At 45.7% G+C, this 13,015-nt stretch overlaps 1 protein-coding gene across 1 annotated transcript; it reads right to left on the bottom strand.

Annotated features, from left to right (window-relative positions):
- Positions 1-269: 269 nt before the first annotated feature.
- On the bottom strand, positions 270-8,818 carry LOC115552850 (transcription factor COE1-A). Its single transcript, XM_030369206.1, has 6 exons — positions 8,576-8,818; positions 7,614-7,770; positions 6,850-6,913; positions 6,052-6,107; positions 3,505-3,578; positions 270-965 (listed from the first exon to the last, which is right to left on the bottom strand). The coding sequence occupies exons 1-6, from the start codon at positions 8,707-8,709 to the stop codon at positions 899-901; spliced, it is 552 nt and encodes a 183-aa protein (XP_030225066.1). The 5' UTR covers positions 8,710-8,818; the 3' UTR covers positions 270-898.
- Between the last annotated feature and the right edge of the window lie 4,197 nt (positions 8,819-13,015).

Here is a 13,015-nt window from a genome sequence, read left to right as displayed (position 1 = left end):
TGTATGTGTGCATACGTGTGTGTGTGTGTGTGCGTTTGTGTGAGTTGTGCATGTGTCCATGTGCAGCTGTGTGTGTGCATATGTGTGGTGTGTGTGTGTGTGTGTGTGTGTGTGTGTGTGTGGTTGTGTGTGTGTGTGTGTGTGTGTGTGTGTGTGTGTGTGTGTGTGTGCCGGTGTGTGTATGTGTCTGTTTGTGTGTGTGCGCTTGTGTCCATGTACGTGTGTCTATGTTCAGCTGTTTTTGTGCATATGTGTATGTGTTTGTGTGGGTATGTGTATGTGTGTTTGTGTGTGTGCGTGTGTGTGTGTGGGTATGTGTGTATGTGTGTATGTGTATCTATCTGTGTATAACTACAGCAGGCCATCAGCACCACTGCCACTTTCAGACTTGGATTAAGGCTCATAGCCATCACACTCCCAGCAATAACCTGATCCCCTCATTAGCTGATTCATCATCACTACAGCCACACCAACAGCCCTATAACCCCCTAACACTCAGCCAGCGCCAGCAGCAGTAGGCGCTTATCGCTGCTTCACTTCTGTATTATTTCACTTATCTCTCACTGTGACCACCTAAGGGCGCGTAGTTATGGGGTTGCCAAAATACAGCCAACCTGCACTTTATTCTCCGGCATTTTGTGCACCGCCTTGACGTGAACAATACTTAAATGCTTGAATTGGATTCATTGTACATTTTTGGAGACAGGTTTTGTGTTCCTGTAATGTAATTGTAAACCTTTTTTATAACTTTTTTTTAAAGCATTATTCACTTTTGCATTCAATAATATTTGCTGGCGTATGTAGGTGGGAGAAACAGTGCATGTGTGCGTGTGTGCACGTGTGAGTGTGTGTGTGCCGTTGCAGGAGGAGGTATATAATCAGGAAGATTTCTTACCTGTCAATGATGACGGGGTCTGAGGGCGTCTCGTTTTCTGTTTCCACAGCTTTTCTTATCACAGCATCGACTGGTGATGAGCACAGAGAGACAAAGCAAAGGGTGCATGACGATTGGGCTGGGATCATTATAGGAAATATGAAAAAAGTAATGAATAACATTAATTGAGATTACGTTTAGCACTTTAGCAGTTTTTAGTCGTTTCGTCTGCATACAGAAGTTCGTTGTACATAACTGACTTTTGTTTTAAAAGAAGTCACTTCTATTCAACAGCATGGGGTCTTTAACTGGCTATGGACAACGCAAAGCACCCTACATCAAACAGCATGGTGTATGTTAGTGGCTTCGGATGAAGAAAAGGCCATAATACAACAGTGTGGTTAAAACATGGGAGGTAGAGCAGAGTGCAGGGAAAAGGCAGCCCGCTCACAGCGGGGAGCAGAGAATAAATGGCTCAGAGATTTCCACGGGGCTTAGTGTGGAAGTTCAGTGAAGGGCAGAATCGTGGAGGTTAGATTTGTGTGAGGCTTGGAGAGGCTAGGACCCGCGCGGGGCTAACAGGCAGAGCTAGGCGAAGGGAATTTTAAAAGGAGAGGAGAAGTTGAGGAGTTGGAAGTCGAGGAGAAGGGGGTTTGGACGGGGTTTGAGACGAGCTGGTGTTGAATTAGCCTCCAGGGCTCAGGTTAGCTCTGTTTCTGTTCCACGTGTCACAACCAGACATCTTATGTTCTCTATTTCTACTCAGCATCGTTCCCATTCCCCTGCCTCCATCCTGCCTATCTCTCTCTCATTCTCCCTCTCCCTCTCTCTCTCTCTCTCTCTCTCTCTCTCTCTCTCTCTCTCTCTCTCTCTCTCTCTCTCTCTCTCTCTCTCTCTCTCTCTCTCTCTCTCTCTCTCTCTCTCTCTCTCAGAAGTGGGTCACAGAGTGGTCCCACTGGACCTGGGGAGCAGTGAATGCTGGGTAAAAGGGGGTTGCATACTGATGTGATGAGTCCTTTCTGAGTCTGAATTTGATCTCAGCACAACGTTAAAGAAAGGAAACTTGTCTCCCCCATTTTCTCCCCAAAAAAGGTACAATAATTTCCCCTGCTGCCTTTCTTTGTTGTGTCGGTGCAGCTTTTTTTTATTGTGTGTACTTAATGTGAGTGTGTGTGCATGTACATGTGCAACTGAGAGAGGGGGACAGAAAGACAGAAATAGAGAGAGAGAGAGAGAGAGAGAGAGAGAGAGAGAGAGAGAGAGAGAGAGAGAGAGAGAGAGAGAGAGAGAGAGAGAGAGAGAGAGAGAAAGAGAGAGAGAGAGAGAGAGAGAGAGAGAGAGAGAGAGGGAGAGGGAGAGGGAGAGAGGGAGCAAGAGACCCTCCCCCCTGCCGTTACATTCCTCAGTCCCACAGGAGAGTGGGCTGGGAGAACCAGATCATGTTTCTGATCCCAAGCGTTTCCTGCACCATATGAGCACAAGCGCTCCAAATTGCCTCGTACGATAACCAGGAGGCGTCGGCCGCCGTCTGCCACTTGCACGGCTCCGCGTGACGCTGTCGTCTTGTTTTCCCCCCTCTCTCCCCCGGATCGGAGCAAGAGCGGTGGGACTGGGGGGTGGTTTGCGAGAGATGCCCCGATGATGTGTGACATTTTTATTGATTGTAAACGCATGCAATAACCCCGACGTGCAGCGGTGGCCGAGCTGCGCTCCTGCTCGTGTGTTAATGTGTGTATTACTTACTGCGTGTGTGTGTACGTGTGTGTGTGTGTGTGTGTACGTGTGTGTGTGTGTATGTGTGTGTGTGTGTGTGTGTGTGTGTGTGTGTGTGTGTGTGTGTGTGTGCGGGTGTGGGTGTGGGTGTGTGTGTGTTCATTTGTGTGGGTGTGTGTGTGTGTGTGTGTGTTTGTGCGTGTGTGTGCGTGCGTGCGTGCGTGTTCATGTGTGTTTGAGTCTCTATTTTATGTGTAATACGGGTCTGTCTTCCCTGCACATTTCTCACTGTCAGGACCCGGCAAACTGCATGTATTACACAGACTAAGGAGGATGGGTTTGAGTAATGAGCTTTTTCTTGTCCTAATTAGCTGAACATGAGAGGGGTACTCTCACACTCACACACACACGCACACCCTTATCAACAGAAATAGGCCAGGCCTCTCTCCCTTTCTCTCCTCTCCCCAACCCACTTAGAGGGAAATATTAAAGAGTGGTATTGTAATTTAGAGGTTTCGGTGTTGTCTCCGGCTCTGCCGTTCGCATGCAGTTATTTAGAACAGCGGCCGTAGATTACACTAGGGAGCCAGTGGCTTTATCTCGATTAGAAGGGCAGTGACGGAATGAAACTGTGCAGTCAACCCTTTGTCACGTTCGACAGAGTTGAGCCTTGTCACATCGCTGGTGTTATCCATCTGTGTGTAGTGAAGTGCATGTCGGCTGCAGTCAAGAGAGGGGTTTGCAAACCTTTTTTTTCCTTTTAAAAGGTAGATGAAGTGTTTGGACGTGATTCCTGGTATGGATTACGCTCCCTGATGGGAACGATCAGGGTCATCCAGGTAAAGAGGATGACTTGGTGACGGGAAGGCGGTGGTGGGGGCGGGGGCTTGGGGGGGGGGGGGGGGTGAGAGACATACCTGCACATGATCTCGTGGGTGAGGAGGACCCGGCACATCTCGGGGTTCTTGTCCTGGCCTTCGTAGATGATGGCCTTGGGGGAGGAAGAGGAGGGGAAACGTTAAGGGAGACCTACGGCGTGGTTTGAAATCCCAACCCTGGAGCAGCAGAGGTTCTCAGGCAATAAAAACACTAAATATACTCAATCTAGAACGCAGAGGACATCTTGAAAACTGAATGTTTCTAGCATGTGTGTCTCTGTCCGAGTGTTTGTGTGTGTACGTGTGTGTTTGTCTGAGTGAGTATGTTTGTGTGTGTGTGTGTGTGTGTTTGTCTGTGTGTGTGTAGTGATCATCTGGGACTAGGATTGTGTATCTGGCGAATGCATGTACCATGGGATTGCAGTCGTTCAGAATAGGAACGCTCTGTTCTGACAGAGATAGTGACAGACAATGTGTCCGTGTGTGCGCGCGCGTATGTGTGTCTGTATATTTCTGTGTGAGTGTATGTGGGTGTTTATATGTGTGTGTTTGTGTATGTTTGTGTGTGTGTTCATGTGTGTGTTTGTGTGTGTGTGTGTGCGTTTATGTGCGAGCGAGCGTTTGTGTGTGCATGTTTGTGTGTGTGTTTATACGCGTGTACAGTGAGCAGTTGGTGTGCCAGACTGAGGTATAGTGCACCATCTGCTCGTATAGCACAGCGTCCAAAAATCTAGTCTGGTTACCCCTCCAACCTCTCTCAATACACTCTCTAGGGCCGCCATCACCCTCACACACTGACACACACACACACACACACACACACACACACACACACACACACACACACACACACACACACACACACACACACACACATGCGCATACACCTACACACGCACACACACCAGCACACACACAAACACATGCATACACACATACACACACACACACACACCCACACACATGCACACGCACAAACCCAAGCACGCACACACACATACACTCATAAACACACACATACACAAGCTGAATCAAACACCTATAGTCAAAGAAATGCAGGCATAGACACAAACACACACATACATTGGTGAACAGGGAACCACCACCACCACTAGGACCCAAACAGCCAGCCCCCCGATCTCCTTCATCAGTGTATGGCAAGCGGCTCCTCAGGGCTAATACCGCGAAAGACCGAACCAGAATCACTAAAGTCCGCGTATCAAAACAGAATTCAGGGGGATTACTGTGGTTGTTATCTCATTCAAGTTAACGGTGAATCCCCTGTCGGTGCGCGCCAGGCCACACGCGCTGCCTGCGTCTGATTGGACCGCTCGCGCCCATGTGTGGAGCTAGAGTTGAGTTCGGTTTCACATTGAGGAAATCAGGGCCAAGGTCCTCGAAGAGCAAACTGGCATGCATCACTGTCTCCCTCTCTCTCTCTCTTTCTTTCTCCCTCTATCTCTCCCTCCCTCCTTCTCTATGGCCGTCTCTCCCACTCTCTCTCTACCTCTCTTGTTCTCTCTCTCTCTCTCTCTCTCTCTCTCTCTCTCTCTCTCTCTCTCTCTCTCTCTCTCTCTCTCTCTCTCCTCTCTCTCTCTCTTTCCCTACCTCTCTCTCTATGGTCCTCTCTCCCTCTCTCTCTCTTTCTCTACCTCTCTCTCTATGGTCCTCTCTCCCTCTCTATCTCTTTCTCTCTCTCTCTTTCTCTCTCTCTCTTTCACGCTCTCTCTTCCTCTGCCTCTCTGCCTCTCTCTGTCATGATTGCCTTCCTTCTCGCTCCCTCTATCTTATTTAGTTCCCTCAGTCTCCCCTTTCTGGTTCCATGCAAATCACCACTTAGAAAGGACATACAAAGGGGTGGCTGAAAATATGCCAGTTAAAAATAACATATTTCCACTTTCGGTGGTCATCGTTGTGTGCGCATGAAAAACACACAAACATATACTCACAAAGATATACACACAGATACACGGACACATGCATTCACACACACGCTTGCAAGCACGCAAGCACACACTCACACACGCACACATGCACACACTCACACATGCATAAACACACATGCACACATATGCTTCAACACACACACACACACACACACAGACACACACAGACACACAGACACACACACACACACACACACACACACACACACACACACACACACACACACACACACACACACACACACACACACACACGCGCACACACACACACACGCAGGGCTAGGGGGATGAGGACACATGTCCTCTGCTTTTCTGGGCCTGTGTAAATGTATTCCACAGGTAAGACAGGTCATTTATCAAGCTGAGACTGCCTTGCTGAAGTTGAGGGTGTCAGACGCAGGCGTGCATCGCACGGGGAGGGGGCTGGGGGAGCTCGGCCGAGATTCTTCAGGGCGCTACACAACCACAGCTGGGATTTGGTTGTAATTCTCCAGCCTATAGTTTAACACAAATTCCTCTCCCTCTCTCCGTCTCTATCTCTCTCGCTGTCTCTCGCTCTTTCTCTCACTCGCTCTTTCTCTCACTCGCTCTTTCTCTCACTCGCTCTCGCCGTCTCTCGCTCTTTCTCTGTGTATCTTACCTGTTTAGTCATGGAGTCAATGAGGCGCACATAAAAGTCCTGCTCCGTCCTGATGCCTGCACACGACAGAGGGGAGAGAGAGGTAGATAAATAATGAATAGAGGAAGCAGGTTTTTTTTGTTACATGAGAGAGATATTTTTTGCTTTATAGTATTCTTTATATTTCCAGGACAACATTGCACATTAAATTTCATATTAATGAATTTTTACTTCAATAATATTTATTGGACAAATCGTTAAAAATTCAACGCATTTGCACGTCGTCGATTTGTCATCGGCGTATATCCCACAATTGTTTTTTGAGGTCGTCCTTATATTAACAAAATGTAATTAGGAACGATTATTTGAGTCTCCGTAAACTTGTGCAACAAACAGCTAATATGTTCGGGAAAAAAAATGCCCATTATTCGGCTGTTCCCTGTTTACAGGGTTTTCTAATTGGCTAATGGCCAATTGATCAACTTATTGCAAAATGTAGAAAATCAATATATTTCATTTTCATCCGTAAAATGAAAATAATATGGCTAATAAAAATAATAACAAGATAATAATAATAGTACTCTTAAAAAATTAATCATAATTAAAATAATAATAATAATAATGATAATAATAATAATAAGGATTTCATAACAAACATGTGAAATTTTGCATGACAATATTTCAGATAACCTGCAATTCATTATTTTTTTCTTTTTTCTTTTGTACAGTAGGCCTAGTTGTGCTGTTGATTGTAATGGAGGTGTATATTTATCTATGTATTTCGGTTTCAGGTCGACTATTGTTCCAGATCAAACGTACCGTTACTGTAGAGGAGCTGCAGTCTGTAATGAATCCCGTTGTTTGTCTTTTCCCCCGTCGTTTCCTGTTAAAATAAAACCAAGAGTCCGGTTCAGTGAAAGCAAGCCTTCTCCAGGGAATTCTCAACATGCCCATCCTTGGCATGCACTGTGTCTTGTACTTTCAATTCTACATCTTTGATATTTTTAGTTGAGGAATCTCCCGGGACCATGCCACGACCGAGCAGGCTATGAGCTGTATAGATTTTATGTGAAAGTAAAGTTAAACAAAAGCGGTTTAATGCCATACATGGTTTAACATTTAAGCCATGTGCAGGCCTGCCTAATATGCACGGTTTTTTTTTTAAGTAATGTTTATTGCATTTTCCCCAAAGTCAATAATCGGATGCAGGACTAATTGGCTGGACTCCGCTATGGGCCAGTACTCTACTATACAATATTAGAAATGTATTCATAGCGTTACATGTAATCATTTAATCTGTCTGGTTTTAAAACTATGTTCAGCCTGGATAACATCCTAATTAATTAATGACACAAATGATATAGGCGACCAAATAACAATTAGTTCGTTTTTTTTTTCCGTTGCACACAATTATTGTAGTATTAACTGTAAAATATAAAAATATGATGCGTCATTTAAAGGTATTCTTGTGAGGTTATAACCTCAGTCGGGAAAGTTATTTACCAGCAGGCCTACAACTTGTTCACCCCGACAGAATGACAATCAGTAAATATCAGACGTCAATGCGTTGTCTAAAAGCTTACCTTATCTTTTTCTACAAAGTCCACGAAGGTGGTTCTTTCTATTTCCACCGGTTGCCCCTGTCGGTCGTATAAAGCCAAAACGAAGTGGAAGAAGTTGGACTTCCGTAGGTTGGAGGGGGGTTGTTTCTCGAAGTGTGCCCGAGCAAGACCCACTCCGCTGCGGAAATAAGAGCAGTCCAGCCCGGGGGGAGATTGTGAGCCATGTGTGTCCCAATAGTTATTATAGTGCAATATTTATTGGCACTTAAATCGGGAACATGCAAAGCCCAAACAAAAAAATACATTTAAAAAAAGCCAAACCACCAAGAAAGGTCACTGTATTATAATTTAAAAGTGAAGTGGTGTGACAGTATTGTTGCAGAATTAGGCCTGTAAATGGCGAGGTGTGAGCACCAGAAACCTCTGTTGAAAATATATGCAATGCTATTTGAGGATTAAAAAAACTATAATTTCAATTATTTCTGTAAACGTAATCCAAGAAAGTAGGCTGCAAATCCACACCCGACAGACACCATTCTCTGCGTATGTTTAATTAATAAATGAACCAGTGAATTAAAGAGAACCACTACACTTCAAAAATAACAATTGTATCAGTTCCGTTACATAGGCCTATATATTAAAGCACCTTCCTAAATCTGCATAAACAAAATCAAATCTAAAATGCCTAATGGAGGACGACATCGTTATTCCTCCACGCAAACAGTTAACCGCGCTCTCTGCCGCGTGTTTTCTCCTTCAGATCAAACATTAAATAATTTGTTTAAAGCTGTTTGGGCTTAGCGGTCATCCAACGACACACACACACATCCTCTGGGAACCTGTAAAACCCACCGCCCCAACTGATACGGGGCTCCGGCGATGAACACAAGAGCCAGAGAGGGGAAGGCTTTCTGCCTCGCAGCCTCCACCGCGCAACGGAGTCAGCGGAGCAACAAAACAAAAAGCTCCCGGGCAAGGCTCACCTCTGGGCGGCTGTGTTGGCGTCCAGCACCCCGGCGCCCTGCATCCATGTCCGAACTGCGTTCATCCCGGCCACCATGGGCTCCTCTTTCATACTACTCCCACTCCTCTGGATGCTCTCCTGGATCCCAAACATCAAAACGAGCACCGTATCGTCACTGTCTCCCTCTCTCGCTCTCTCTCTCTTCTCTCTCCTCTCTCTCTCTCTCTCTCTCTCTCTCTCTCTCTCTCTCTCTCTCTCTCTCTCTCTCTCTCTCTCTCTCTCTCTCTCTCTCTCTCTCTCTCTCTCTCTCTCTCTCTCTCTCTCTCTCTTGCCTTCTCTCGCTCTCTCTTTCCCTCTCTCTCTACCTCTCTCTCTCCTCTACCTCGCTCCCACACTCAGTCCTGCTCCTCTCTCCTCCTCTCGGCGTTTGATCACGCTGTCAAGAGAGCGGAAAAATCGATGTCGCGGAGGCGAAGCGACGCGTGGTCTTGTCTTTTTTTATTTTTTTTACTTTGGGTCTTTTAGTTTACGCGCGCGAAGTAAACAGAAAACACGCGACATGTGGATAAGGGAGGAAGGGGGTAGAGGTGCTGTCAGCATCCGGGGTGAGCGCCTCCCCGCATGTCAGCCGTTCAGGTAGAAGAAACGCTGCGAGCAGCGTTGGAGGAGACAGGAGTCACAGCGCGATGAAAGCAGGAGACCCCCTGGATCAAGGTGTAGCGGGCACGAAACAAGAAAAAGGAAAAAAAAAACAGTCAGTCCCCCCCGCGATCAGAGGAAAACAAATGTGCAGATGAAAAAACACGTCTTCTCCTTTTTTTTAGTTGTCTGTATTCTCAGTGGGTTTTGGTTGGTCTCTCTGTTCTTGGATAAACGAAGCGTAAAGTCACTCTTAACAGGGCAGTCCCGCGTTGTTGGCGGTATCCGTTCGCGCAACTCTGGGTGCTGCTGGGGTGAATTGCGCTCTGCTCTTCCCTGAGGAATCACTGTGGACCATCTCTGGGATTCCGCACACGGGTGAGCTGGGGGAAGGGGGCGTGGTCAGCGAGGCGCGGGGTAACGCCCCTAAAAGCAGTTAACTTGGGGTGGAGGGGAGGAGGGGGACAATCAGCTGTCCACCGACCTAAAGCACCGTTACCATGCCGCCTTCCCCGCTGCTTTCACCGCCTTGCCCTGTCGCCTACAGCGTCCCGCCCTATGGTGCCATCGAGGGATAGAGAGAGAGAGAGAGAGAGAGAGAGAGAGAGAGAGAGAGAGAGAGAGAGAGAGAGAGAGAGAGAGAGAGAGAGAGAGAGAGAGAGAGAGAGAGAGAGAGAGAGAGAGAGAGAGAGAGAGAGAGAGAGAGAGAGAGAGAGAGAGAGAGAGAGAGTCTTGTGTGTGTGTGTGTGTGTGTGTGTGTGTGTGTGTGTGTGTGTGTGTGTGTGTGTGTGTGTGCGTGCGTGGGTGCGTGCGTGCGTGCGTGCGTGTGTTTGTGTGCGTGTGTGTGTGGGCTACGCGCGTGTGTTCTCACGGTGTTTATAACGCACTGTAACTTAGCAAGGGAAGAGAGCAGAGTGATACCATTAATATAGTTCTGGATAAAAAACTTAAACTACTCACAGATCGCTGTGCCACGAAGCTGAATCAAGCAGAGGATGCTCTTTTAATATTCCGCTATTTCCCCCCTTAGTTCACCCAATTAAAGTTGGTTTGTTTTTTATTCCTATGCGGATACTTACATTGAGAGACGCATTATCGACATCTAACCCACGACGTGGGTCTCGGGTGTAAAAATAAAGAGGAGCTGGAAAGAGATGTGATCTGAGATCTGACGTGTCAAAGGGTCTCTCCACCTTCTGTGCTGCGGTTTGGAAGTGTTAGCAGCACAGTAGAACTCCTGCTAATTAACAGTAAGGCCTGCGTGTGAGCATGTGTGTGTGTGTGTGTGTGTGTGTGTGTGTGTGTGTGTGTGTGTGTGTGTGTGTGTGTGTGTGTGTGTGTGTGTGTGCGTGCGTGCGTGCGTGCGTGCGTACGTGTATGTGTGTGTGTGTGTGTGTGTGTGTGTGTGTGTGTGTGTGTGTGTGTGTGTGTGTGTGTGTGTGTATGAAACTGCTCTCATAAGATAAATCGTTGCTCGACTAAAATAGTTTGGTTCAACAATTCAAGAAATCCGTTTTTACCCTGAGTTTAACTTCCCATTTGTTAATGAATCCCTAACTGAAGATAAATTGCTTGATATCACGACATTTTAGGAAAACATGCAATGGACTGAAATGAAACCACTAAGAAAGGCTATTTATCAAATAATTCTGCTTGGAATTGGAGATTTGCAACTTTTTCAGACAAAGGTTTAAACTTATGAAGCTTTGTTATTTTGTTTTTATATCCGTAACGCTTATGGATTATGGATAATACGATAGGGCTATATAACTCCTATTTAAGATTGATTTATGTTCTGTCAGTCGTAATAAAAAGTAAAAACGCAGATAAATAATTAAACAAATAAAGAAACAAATAAATAAATAAATGCGAAAAACCAACAAACCAATTAGTTACAATTATATACGTTTCTATTGAGTGAAAATGCCGTAGGCAAATACATCACTATAGAAATATAATAATGTAAACAAACATATGTTTATAACTCTAAAGTCTGTTAATTTTGGGCTCATTTACAATTTGCGACACAAAAACATTTAATCGTACTGGCAGCATCCACATCCTGTGCTGTGCGAATGGACAATGGCTTATGACAATAACCTAAACTAAAGGGCATGATCCTGCCGCATAACAAACACTTCACGATATAAACTAACTCCGTATGTCCTCATAATCACAGCCTCTTGTTATGTTGTCACATGCCATGATATTTCATGCGAATACAAATTACATTAAAACGTTGACATGTTTTTTTTTTTATATATTCCACTGTCATAATGTGTGTAAACAACCCCCGGGTTTACCCCCACATACACAATCAATGCAATCATACAAATCATGTAGAGAGCGAATCAGAATGGCGGGACGGTGGAGAAAAAGCTCTGATAAGAATCAGAGCGCAGGGAGAGACGCGCATAAACACGGGATTCAAGCAGCACGCGCTCCGAGCGATCCTTCAGCACATGGGTTTGAAAGTGGCCCCCGCTCAGCGCTCCTCCCCGGGACCTATGGCTGCCTTGCTCGGCACGCGGGGTCCACACCAACAGAGTGCCCCGGAGGCCCCTAGGGTGCCGTGTATTTATACACCTCTGAGCACCAACACCGACACTTAGCCCGAATATCACTATACCTCTGCAGCCAAAAACAGAGATGTCAGTTTGGGGAGGGGGGAATAGGGGGGTGGGCAAGGCTGATCCGACATGCTGTTTATGCTTTTATTCACACACACACACACACACACACACACACACACACACACACACACACACACACACACACACACACACACACACACACACACACACACACACACACACACACACACACACACACTACACCACCACATGAGGTTCATTATTGTCAACACTTTGTTCATTATTACACAACAAGAGGAGAATATGCCCACAAAGTATGTGTCTGGGTGTGCGTGTGCGTGTGTGTGTGTTTGTGGGGGGGGGGGGGGTCAGTGTGTATGTTTAGTGATTTTAGACAGAGGATTTAAGGTATGTATTTGAGTGTGCATATCGAGCAAGGCCTAACATATGGGGATGTTATTGAGGTCTTGTGCGCGCCCGCGTGCCTGCGTGCGTGTTTGTGTCATTTTGTGTCTTTGTGTGTGTGAGTGTGTGAGTGTGCTTTCGTGTGAGTGTCATTGTGTGTGTGTGTGTGTGTGTGTGTGTGTGTGTGTGTGTATATGCGTTCGTATGTGTTTGTGTCATTGTGTGTGTTTGTGTGTGCGTGCGTGCGCGTGAATGTGTGTTCGTGTATGTGTGTGTGGAACCACCATTAGACAGTTTGGATTAATTGTGATCTGGAAAAGGCTAGTTGTAGGCGGGAAATCTCGGTCCTCTCCATAACCACCAGATGTTCTCGTAAATCAAGAGGTTGGCCTGATGATAATAATTGCCTGATTGAATTGAAGACTCGTAAAAACTGGCATATGCTTATGAGAATGAGCCTTATGTCTAACAATATGCTCTGTACATAAAAAGGAATTAAAAGCTGTCTTGGCATAACTGTCAGTGTAGGCCTAAGAGCGAATTTAAACATGACTTTTTTTAATTCCAATTATCCTGAATTCACGTTGGAAGAATTATAATTTGATGACTTGGCGTTTATGTGCCTATAGGCTCTATATAACATATTTATATTTTGGGAAAGAGTAGCCTATAGGCAAAAAATCAAACAAAGCCAAAAATGAGAGCATTGTATAGGCTAAACTTTAAACAAAATAAATACAATTCAAACTAAACTATTTCAACCCTATTTATATTAGATATTTTTTTCATTCTTCGTCGTGAATATTTTACACGGGATGTCT

The sequence above is a fragment of the Gadus morhua genome, chromosome 10 (assembly GCF_902167405.1).
Source record: "Gadus morhua chromosome 10, gadMor3.0, whole genome shotgun sequence".
NCBI lineage: Eukaryota > Metazoa > Chordata > Actinopteri > Gadiformes > Gadidae > Gadus > Gadus morhua.
Note: the sequence above shows the minus strand (reverse complement) of the source record. Positions and strands in the feature narration are given on the sequence as shown.